Source organism: Microcaecilia unicolor, chromosome 3, assembly GCF_901765095.1.
Source record: "Microcaecilia unicolor chromosome 3, aMicUni1.1, whole genome shotgun sequence".
Taxonomy (NCBI): domain Eukaryota; kingdom Metazoa; phylum Chordata; class Amphibia; order Gymnophiona; family Siphonopidae; genus Microcaecilia; species Microcaecilia unicolor.
The window spans coordinates 259817968-259829974 of NC_044033.1; the positions used below are offsets into that span (position 1 = coordinate 259817968).

The 12007-nt window shown below is 40.2% G+C and overlaps 1 protein-coding gene across 1 annotated transcript in view; it reads left to right on the plus strand.

Annotated features, from left to right (window-relative positions):
* ADGB (androglobin) overlaps positions 1-12007 on the plus strand; it is a 738031-nt gene that overhangs the window by 372122 nt on the left and 353902 nt on the right. The window contains exons 17-18 of the mRNA XM_030198035.1: positions 4390-4492; positions 10122-10263. Coding sequence (XP_030053895.1) covers positions 4390-4492; positions 10122-10263 — 245 coding nt within the window. The remainder of the gene's footprint in view (positions 1-4389; positions 4493-10121; positions 10264-12007) is intronic.

Consider the following 12007-nt stretch of genomic DNA (forward strand, 5'->3'; position numbering starts at 1 on the left):
TCTGTACTATCTGTGACAGAAGAACCAAAACTTCTATTTCAAAAGAGAAATAAAAGGAAAAGTTGCACATTCAAAGAATAAACTTGCTAAGGGGTCCTTTTACTAAGGTATACTAACAGATTTAGCATGCACTAAATGATAAGAGGCCCATAGGAATATAATGGGTGAGTTATCATTTAGCATGCACTAAATCTGTTAGCGCACCTTAGTAAATGGACTACTAACTGTGCTAGTAAGAAGTGAAAGCAAATGAAAGATGTTTTCAGTGAATGAAACATCTTAATAGGCAAGTGAGGGAGCAAATGCAATTGAGACACTTATTTATTTATTTAGCATTTCTATTCCACCTATAACTAGACAAGTACAGCTGAATTTTAAAAAGGCCGTAAAAGACCAAAATAAACATTGAATTCGAGAGATAATATGGTCAGGGACATCCAAATCCTGAAACGTCCAAATCAGTATTATCAAAACCTCTTTTTGGACGTCCTTCTCTGAAGTCCGTCAGAAGGATGTCCAAATCTCAAGGGGGCATGTCAGGTGCGTGTTCAAGGCGGGACTTTGCGTTCCTAGACATTGATGTCTTTCAGCAATAATGGAACAAAACAAAGATGTCCAAGACTAAAACAGACATTTTGAGCTAGACCTGTTTTTACTACCCACTAGGCTACTCCTCTACTCCATACAAGAGATGCCCCAAATGACCAGATGACAATTGGATGGACTCGGGGATCACCTCCCCTTACTCCCTCAAATCACAAAACATTTTTCCAAACAGCACTTTCAAAAGGAAAAGATACACTTGTTTTTTGTAGAAAATGACCTTTCCTGTTCTGATTTTGGACGTTTTACAAAAAAATGTCCAAATTCACACTTGGATGTCATATCCAAAAATGCCCCATGTGCATTTGACTTGCCCAAAGGCACAACAAGCAGTAGTGGGAATTGAACCCATGCTGCCAGGATCAAAGCCCTCAGCACTAACCATTAAGCCACTCATCTTCTGTTTTGAATGGCTTGCATTTGGACTTCCTTTCTTTGAAAATGGACTAAAAAAAAAGATGTCCAAATCACAAAATGTCCAAATCACAGGACGTCCATAGTAGTTTTGAACACAAAAGATAGACGTCCATCTTTTTCGAAAATGACCTTCTTCCTTGTTTGGAATTTGGACGTCTTTGTAAAACGTCCAAATTCTGATTTAAACATTTCTTTCAAAAATGCCCCTCATTGCCACTTAAATACACATGCATATATTAGATGTAATACATATATTCAGTGCTTTCATCCATATGGAGGATAATTTATAAGGGGATGCCTTATGTAAACACTTTTTTAGACACCCTTTTTTAGTCAATTTTATAAAGACAAGTAGGCACCTACATGTCTTTATAAAGTATAACATAAGTGGCAGAAATCACATTTACATTGCAGGCAGGTATAAATGTCCATGCTTATAATTTCTAAGTGCATATGTAGATTAGTATATTTTGTAATCTATGCACCTACTTGTATGTAACCTATACTCTACCCAAACTCCACCTGTGTACATTACTACCAACAAAGTACACCATATCATGTGAAAATGCCACATGTGCAAGAAAATGATTTTATGTTAGCACTCTTCAACCTCCCACATATACTGAATTTACCATGAACCTCAGTGGTGCCCCGTACTGATACGTATTATTTTCTCAGAAAGACTTACACACCCATTGAGGTGGCAGTAGGGGCTCCCGCACTAACCCAGTGGTAACCAGGCAGCACTGGGCACTGCCCAGTTGCTGCCGGGTACATTCTGGCGCTACAAAAATAAGTATATTTTTGTAGTGCCGGATATGACAGCGTGCTAGAGGTGGGAAGTACTGCCAAGCTGCTGTGGAAGCCTGGCGGTACTTCCTGTTTAGCGAGTGATAAGCCCGCGTTGGGCTTACCACTGCTTACTAAAAGGGGCCCTAAGTGTCTTTAGCGGATATACATACAGAAAATGATTTTATAACATTACCTTCATAGGGGAAAGTTCAGAATATATGAATAGAATGACCCCACCCCTTTAGGAGCAAAGCAGCAGCAGCAGCAGCTGAGTCAAAAACTGGACAGTGACTGAATGGGGGTTGTGTCTTATGGGCTATTGGTGGGGGGTCTCTTTTTTTAGTGAAATGAGGCAATATACAAACATTTATATACAGGGAACCTACAGAAACATGCAGCTACCTCCACAAATCCAGCTTCTACCCTTCACATACAAAAAAATCCATTATACACAGCCAAGCCACAAGATATCATCGCTGTGTCCCAGAAGACAAAGATAAACACCTCAAATTCCTGACTGAATCCTTCAAACATAAAGGCTACAACCCCAAAATAATCTCCAAGAATGTGGCCTCCTCCCTTAAAATACCCAGGGAAAACCTATTGTAGTAGAAGGAAAGAATGCCGCAGAGAGAATCCCCCTTGTAGTGACATACAACCCAGAGCTAGAAAAATTGAGAAGAATCATAAAAGATCTACAGCCACTACTCCAGGAGGAGGATGAACTACTGAAATAGTTATTCCCATCTCCACCAATGCTGGCCTTGCGACAGGCACCCAACTTAAAACACAAACTAGTGAAAAGCAAGCTCCTGACTGAAACACTAAAGGAAGAGAGTGGCACACATCCTTGCAATATATGTAGCTGCAAACTGTGCTAACACATTTCACAAGATCCCACACTCATTCACAAAGGAAAAATATTCAATTTAAATGAATTCTTCACATACCCTGAATGATACATACCACATTTGATTCAGGGGGTCTTTTACTAAAGCTTAGCTCGAGTTGTCTGCAGCAGGACCCATTTTATTTCTATGGGCCCTACTGCAGATAACTTGAGCTAAGCTTTAGTAAAAGACCCCCTCAATGTAAAAAGTGTGAAGAAGGGAGAAGCAAGCCAGATGCTAAAGACGAGATTTAATTTACATAGACATCATGTGAAAAATGCCAGAGCCAACCAGGATGTCACCTCTGTGGGAAGCACTTTACAAAACCAGAACACTATATCAATAATTTTATGGTGAGAATACTAAAAGGAAACTTTAAGACAATCCAGGAACGTAAGAACTTTGAAGTCAAAATGGTTAAATATTTTGACACCCACCAGACAGGACTTAACAAATATCTGGGTTTTCTAGCCCTTTATAAACCATAAAATTCTACTGCTTTGTCACCCTCTTATCTACCATGTATCTCGCCCTATCTCTCATCCAACCGTCTCCCCCTGTTTCTCACCTTACCCACCCCACCCTCTTCCAGTAAGACAGTCATTGGAATGCTTTGGTGTTTCACTTATATATACTGTTATTTATCAACATTTGCTTATTTCTGATCTGAAGAAGAAGGGTTACCTTCAAAAGCTAATCAAAAATGTATTAAGTTAGTCCAATAAAAATGGTATCATCTTATTTTCTTTTCTGTATTTTGTTTTATTTCTATTTATTAGTGCTTTAGGGAAATTGAGGCTAGGATATATTTGTTCTAGATCTGCCCTTGAGTTGGAGTTGTCTCTTGGTGCCCACACAATGAGGAACCCCCCCCCCCCCCCCCCCCCATTCATGTGGTTTTCTTGGCAAGAAATAGGATTGGTTTGCCATTGCCTTTTCCTGAGGCATGGAGGGTTAAGTGACTTGCCCAAGGCCACAAGGAGCTACTGTGGGTTTTGAACCTGGGTCTTCTAGTTCCCAGGCTGCTGCTCTAACGATTAGGCCACCCCTGCACTCTATATGTTTATTAAGGATGTTTATTTAATATTATATTTTATTCATATATCAATATACGTGCATTTTAATTTGTTGTAGACCCCTTTAAATCTAACCCAGATGAAGGTAGTACTTAAATGTAATAGATAGGCCAGCAGAGGCTTGTTTCAGTGGAAGCCCAAAGGAGTACAAAGAAACTGCTAGAACAAAAAGAATCCTGATTATGGTCATATATTATATAGTGATTAACACTAATAGTACTTTGGTTATCTTTACTACTTCCAGTTAATGCTAAATAGCAAGGATCAACTATATGAGTATTATGTAACATAAAGGAGGAAGGTTGTTCAGGAGAATCACTTCTATATTTTACTCTATCGACAGAAATGTTTAAATTTAGTGTCCTGTTTAGTAAGCCGCGCTGTATGTGCGCTAATGTTTTTAGTGCATGCTAAAAACGCTAGCACGTCGGTAAACAAGGCCCTAAGGACCATATTCACAGAATGAAAGAACTTACTTTTAGCATTTTGATCTTAAAATGTGATATATTTTACACTATTGACATTACTGCACAATCTTATAGTCAAAAATAAAATATCAGACTTCAAATATATTAAATTAAAAATAAAAATAATTTTCTTTTTTCTTCTAGTCCTTAGATGATCGAAAATCCTATTTCTTATTTGTGGATAACTTGAAGCCTACTGAAATTTTGGTCAGTTATTCTGCACTGGTACGCTGGGGAGATTCTGGAGGTAAGTATTGTAGAAAATGAAAACTTCATGCTAATATTAAAAAGAGCTATGGGAAACTGTATGATTGTCATGCCCTAAAGTAACATTTCCTTCTACTTTTGTAGAGTAGAGCAAATATTATTTAGGGGGCAATTTTAAAAGCTATTCTTATGCCCAAAATAGAAATTTATCTGCAGCACTGTTTTTTTTAAATAAATGTCTTATTATATGAATATAACAACCTGTACACACCAAAGTTTGCCTGAACTGACCAGAGATGTTAGACAAACTATTCATGTGGGGATGTAAAGTAAGCTGGAAAATATATCTGCATTATATAGCAGATATAAATGTGTGCATGTACTTTTCCTTTGTGCTTAAGATCAGGGTCCACAGTTCAAATGTGAACCTTGTTCCTAGTCTGGGTCTGTTGTAGATTGGTACAAGTTTCTGCTCTGAAGAAGAAGGGTTACCTTCGAAAGCTAATCAAAAGATGTATTAAGTTAGTCCAAAAAAAAGGTATCATCATATTTTCTATCTTTTGATTATTTCTATTTATTATCAGTTTCCACAAACTTTCCTTTTCCCCACTGCTGCAAAGCATCCCCAACATAATGCAGCCACTGCTATGCATTATTGTAGGGATGCAGTTAGCAGGGTGATTTGCTGTGTTTGTTTTAAACTTAATAGAAGTGGCATTCCTAGGGTGGCTGACACCCGGGGCGGATCACCGATGTGCCCCCCCCCCCCCGGGTGCAGCGCGACCCCCCACCCCCGGCGAAAGGACACCCAGCGCGACCCCACCCCCAGCGAAAGGCCACCTCCCCCCAGCGAAAGGGCACACCTCCCCCTGGCGAAAGGACCCCCCCCCCCCCCCCCGGGTGCATTTTTACCTGCTCGTTCCCTATTCCAGGGCAGAGGGAGCACAGAACGAGCGGAGCAGACAGGCACGCGGCACCCCCACAGCGGCGTGCACCCTAGGCGGACCGCCCCCACCGCCCCCCCCCCCCTTGGTACGCCACTGCTTAATAGTGAGACCATGCAGTTCCACTAATTAGACCACAAAACCTTCTCCCAGATGCTTACATCATCCCCTGAGTATTTCTTTACAAACACTATCAGGGCACTGTGCATCCTCACAATGCCCAGAATTTCTCTATCTCCACTGGTGTGCACAGCTCTTGGACAGCTCCTGACTCAGGGCCCCCTTTACTAAGCTGCGGTAAAAGGGGGCCTGTGCTAGCGTCAGCAAGTGTTTTTGATGCAACAAGCCATTTCAGGGGGATCACTTACCGCCACCCATTGAGTTGGCAGTAAGGGCTCCTGCGCTAACCCGGCGGTAACTGGACAGCGCACAGCACTGCCTGATTACCGCCGGGTAAACACCAGCGCTACAAAAATAATAAATATTTTTGTAGCGCTGGAAATGGTGCGCGCTGGGGGTGGGAACTACTGCCGGGCTACTACGGTAGCCCAGCAGTAGTTCCGGAATAGCGAGCTTAGAAAAGACCCCCTCAGTCAACTGGGTGTAAGTAAAGCATTCCTTTGGAGGTTTATACTCCTTTTTAGAAGAATATAAAGAGAAGTTATTTTGATTTGGGGTGACACTCAGTGGTTTTGAGTCCCTTGCCATCCCCCCATCCCCTGCTGAATTTTGAGAAGCTGAAGGGAAATTTTCTCCTTTAAGGCCTCAAGATTTTGGTCGCAAATAAACTACTCTATACTGGCAGTACCTGATGGAGCTTGAGTTTCACTGTCTTTTTTTCTGTTCTGCCTTCTTTACACCTGTTTTGCCTACTGCTGTTTCATGGCTTCCCCTTTAGTGGTCATATAGCTAGTCCTCCTGTGCTCTCCTTAAGAAGAGGAAGCTTTGAAACAGCATCAGGCGAAACACGTATCAGCACATAATCCTCTTTGAGAGATGAAAGAAAATTTCAAGATAAATACATTTGAGACAAAAACAGAAGTAGCTTGTTGGTCAAGAAAGGGGTGAGTGGAGGAGTGGCCTAGTGGTCTTTGGTCCTGGGGAACTGAGGAACTGAGTTCGATTCCCGGCACAGGCAGCTCCTTGTGACTGTGGGCAAGTCACTTAACACTCCATTGCCTGCCGCATTGAGCCTGCCATGAGTGGGAAAGCGCAGAGTACAAATGTAACAAAAAACAAAATTCTAGATCCACTAGTGTGTGAAAAGGTCTGGTAATGTTACTTAAAGTGACTGTTATTTTAGCTGGATATTGTAAACCAAATCGAACTTGAACATGCAAGATCTTGTAACCAGGAGGATGTAATTCCACTAATATTGGATCAGAATTTTACTGCAACCATGTTTCTACAATAAATACAATGCTAAATTCAGACTCACTAATCAAATCATATAAAACTAGTACCTTATTATACACTGACCTTGCATTCATACAGCAACAAGGTATAAGTATAGTAGAGGCAGCTAAAGTCGATGGTTCCAGCTTAACATTCTTCAAACATGATAGACTAGATTTAAGTTCTTTCTTATAACATGTAGTCCTATCCCTATTTACAATTAATTCAATATTATGTAAAATTTTCTCTGAACAATTATCCAGCTATCTTGTTTTGTTAAAATAAATCTATATTTTGTTAAAATAAATCTATATTTCCTAAAATCAGAAATAATAACTGGAATTGTACTAAGATGAAGACCAGTTAGGACTTCTAAGGCTAGTAACCAAAGAATTACAAATAAAAGCCACTGCATGATAAATCTATATCAAAATCTAATCATAAAGGTCGTTAATAAATCTCATAAATAAATAAAATAAATCAATAATCTAAAACAAATCGAATCCACTCTAATCAATAATGTCAGTTTAAAATGAGAAAGTATCTGATCTTAAAAATAGTATCTCTGAAATATTTCACTGCACACGTCATTGTGCAAAGGAGCAAGGAGTGCGCCTTTGGCTTGTGTCTTAGGCAACACACCACTAGGTGCTGCGGTCTAATAGCAGCGGCATCTGACCTCATTCTGGGCGCAGCAAGCTCCTACGTCTCCAATGGAAAATTGAGGTACTGCAGTTCCAAGTAGATTCAGTGTCATAGTTGTGGATCTCAGTAGGTATGAGATGAGTAGCACTAGTGGCAGCATAAAGCACATCAGATGACAAGCACTCAGTTGTTCATGCTAGGCACTGTGGTCTAATAGCAGTGGCATCTGACCTCACTTCCAGGTGAATTAAACTCCCACACCCCAATAGAAAATCAGGAATTGCAGTTCCAAGTGTATAGTCAATGTGAAAGATAAGAGAGAGCATAGGAATTATTTAGGAAAGTGGAGAGTAGGTGGAGGGGAGACATGGAAAAGAGGAAGAGGAAGGAAGAATTTGCTGAGAGGGGTGGGAAGAGGTAGAAGTGGTAGAAGGAAGAAGAGAGAGGTGAAGGATGAGGGAATAAGGGAGAGGTGGATTTAGTGAAGGGAAATTGTGCCTTAGCAGTCTATTACATTTCTTTGCAGGGGTGAACAAACATGTGGATAAGGGTGAGCCAGTTGATATTGTGTATCTGGATTTTCAAAAGGCGTTTGACAAGTGACTCATGAAAGACTCCAGAGGAAATTGGAGAGTCATGGGATGGGAGGAAGTGTCCTATTATGGATTAAAAACTGGTTAAAAGATAGAAAACAGAGAGTAGGGTTAAATGGTCAGTATTCTCCATGGAGAAGGGTAGTTAGTGGGGTTCCCCAGGGGTCTGTGCTGAGACGCTGCTTTTTAACATATTTATAAATTACCTAGAGATGGGAGTAACTAGTGAGGTAATTAAACTTTCTGACAACACAAAGTTATTCAAAGTTGTTAAATTGCAAGGGGATTGTGAAAAATTACACAAGGACCTTACGAGACTGGGAGACTGGGCATCTAAATGGCAGATGACGTTTAATGTGAGCAAGTGCAAAGTGATGCATGTGGGAAAGAGGAACCCGAATTATAGCTACGTCATGCAAGGTTCCACATTAGGAGTCATGGACCAAGAAAGGGATCTAGGTGTCGTGGTTGATGATACGTTGAAACCTTCTGCTCAGTGTGCTGTGGCGGCTAAGAAAGCAAATAGAATGTTAGGTATTATTAGGAAAGGAATGGAAAACGAAAGTGAGGACGTTATAATGCCTTAGTATCGGTCCGTGGAGTGACCGCACCTCAAATATTATGTTGAATTCTGCTTCATGAGCAATAATTGCTTTAGCGCTGTCATCTTGGTGAGGTCCAGTACTATTAGTATCTTCCTGCCATCATGGAGCAAAGAAGGGAAAGCGTGTGCTGCTGTTAAAATTTATAACATATGTTGAAAACGAAGAAGCTTCACAACTATAGGTCTTGGCTGTTGCATTTCAGCCTTGGGCCTAGATGGGGTGCGATGAGCTCTCTCAGATTCTAATGGAGTATCCAGTGAGATTTTTAATAATTCTGGAAGCCAATCTGTCAGAAATCAAATAGTATCAGTACCTTCTTCTCCTTCTTTCAGACCAAGGATATGGATATTATTCCTTCTGCTTCGGTTTGAGAGGTCTTCAATTTGAGATTCTAGTTGCAGAAGTCAGGCGTCTGTCCGTACATGATAGTGCTCTTGGTCATGCGTCACGGTCGCCATCTTTTTTTCCAGAATTTCAATTCTTTGTTGAAAATCTGCCACTCAGCTGTTTAGTGCTGCAATATCCTGTTTAATCTCACATGTAGCCTCAAAATGTTTCATTTGAAAGTCATGCATCGCCCTGATTTCTTCAACAAGTGTCTCAGATTGTGAGGAAGTGGATTTTCTGGGCACCATTTTCGCTGGTGTTGGTGGATTGTGTTTGAGCCTTTTAGATCCAGCAGGTAATAGTGGATTCGCTTCAGATTTAGACTACATGTCGCTCTGCAAGTCTTCTATTGATTGACGTAAGTAAGAAGCAAATTAGTGTCAATTGGGCTGCAATAAGTCCATTATCTAGAAGGAAATGGAGAGAGCTGATTCTCTGTGCAACTAACTAGAACATGGCTCACTAGTGCTCCCTAGATCATAAAGTTTTTGCATAAAGTAGCATACAATGATTTCCAAGTTACAGGATTTTCTAAAAGTGTGTGATAACACATTTATCGTGCACTGAGCATCAGTGCCAGCATGTTAACATGCTATCACCTAACTTTTTGCAAAGAAAATAAATAAAAAATAAAACAACAACAACTTACAATGGTGTAGTTTATGGATTCTTGAAAAATGTCTTTAAATGCATAATTTTCCTTAATGGGATCTCTTTCTCCTTCCTTTTTGAGATTTAAACTTTATAACAAAGCAACAAATGCTTCCTTTCTATTTCTAAAGTTAGAGAAACATATCTCACAATTGTTTTTACAAATTATCTTGAATAGTAAACTTAGCAGTTCCTACTTAACTTTGATCTTGGTCTGATCAATGCATATTTTTGGTTTCACTGAGTACTTAGTAGAAAGCTGCTTGGAAAGCTCCTGGCTACGAATTGTTCAGTGTTAAAAGTAGTAGCAGCTGAGTGTTTTAGCATGTTGGTAACAAGTTATATTATTTTGAACATATGATTAGAAAATTTAAAACAGGTATGAAAGATTAGAGAAACTACTTCTACTGGAATATTGTTTTCATTACTTTTTTTTAAATTCATGTTAGTTACACAAAAAGATGGAATTGATCAACTTCATGGTTTACTTATTGCTGAACACCATTCATGGAAGAGTCTGGTCACTGGAGAAATGGCACTAAAGATACAGACTTTTGCAACCAAAGCTACAATTCTAAGTCTGCCCCCAGGGTTAGTAGATCTCTTTCTTTCCTTTACATATTGGATTTTAGTAAGCATGATTTTACTGAATTATATGAAAAATATTTCATGTCATATCTGCAAAATTTTCAAAAGCTTGTATAGGAATTAGAAGAGCAGAACAAGAGAGGTTGTGATCTGTAAAACTCGGACTGTAGAACAGAGGCAGGCCAAAACAATAAAAAATTAAAATCTTATTAGTACAACATTTGGTCATAAAAGAAAACCCAACATGGACACGTTCACCCATTCAGGGGTTGTGCCAGGGGATTACTCTCAAACAGATATAATAACTCAATCAATACAGCTTAAAACATAAAAGCTTCTAATTTATAACACATATACTAATAACATAAAAGACAATGATATAAATAAATGCAATTTTAAAATATCAAATAAATACATTCAAAAGATAAAAATCTAAACTCACGATAAACATTTAAATATAAGGATATTTTTGGCACATACCAAGAAGAAACTAAAAACCAACACTTCCTTAAGGTGAAAGTACTTGAGGCCTTTTTTAACCAAACCATGCTAGCGATTCCCGTGTGGCAGTGTCATTGAAGGAAAAGGAGAAAAGTGGGAACAGAATCAGGCTGTTCGAAAACAGACCAAAGACGCTCAATGTTGATATTACATTTTAATAAAGGATGATTCAACACAGTAGCATGTTTGGGCACTAGAAGTGCCAATTCAGGAGTCTGCACAAATACAGATAATAAGAAATATAAACATCTTGAGTATACATTAAAAACAAGTAAAATTAAAATAAAAGTAGGTTACAGAATTGAACAGTCAGTTAATATACATTTACAAAAGGGTAAAAAGAGGACAAGCAAATGTGTAACATTGTTTAAAAAAACACCAAAAAAATATACAAAAAATGGTCTTAGAAAATAACATACATCTATTAGAAGCAAATGCATGAGGTTGAAAATGTATATATGTGTCAAAACCATAAGTGTATGTGTATTTCTCCGAGGACAAGCAGGCTGCTTGTTCTCACTGATGGGTGACGTCCACGGCAGCCCCTCCAATCGGAAACTTCACTAGCAAAGGCCTTTGCTAGTCCTCGCGCGCCCATGCGCACCGCGCATGTGCGGCCGTCTTCCCGCCCGAACCGGCTCGTGTTCGTCAGTCTTCTTTTGTCCGCGCTCGGTACGGTCGTGTTTGCGCCGTTCGCGCCCCTTAAGTTGACCCTCGCGCGTCTTTTGACTTTTTCGTTCTTAAAAATTTTTTTAAAAAAAGGGATTTCGGAGAAGGGCCTTTCGATCTTTTTCCCTTCCCCGTATTTCTAGTTTTTGGCCCCGATAAGTTTTCTTTCGTTTTCGGGGTAGGCCCCTTTGAGGCCTCGGGTCGAGTTTTTTTCTCCCCCTCTTTTTGGTGCCTTACTGCAATTACGAGTTTTGATTTCGCCGGCGTGATTTTTCCGCCCATGTCATCGAAGTCTCCCAGCGGCTTCAAGAAGTGCACTCAGTGCGCCCGGGTAATCTCGCTCACTGATAGGCACGCGTCGTGTCTTCAGTGTCTGGGGGCTGGGCACCGCCCGCAGGCCTGTAGTCTTTGCGCCCTTTTACAGAAAAGGACTCAGGTAGCGAGATTGGCCCAGTGGAACGTTTTGTTCTCGGGCTCTTCGTCGGCATCGGCACCGGGAGTATCGAGTGCGTCGACGTCGACAGCGTCAAGACCTCCGCCCTCGGCCGCGACTGTATCGATTGCATCGAGGCATCGA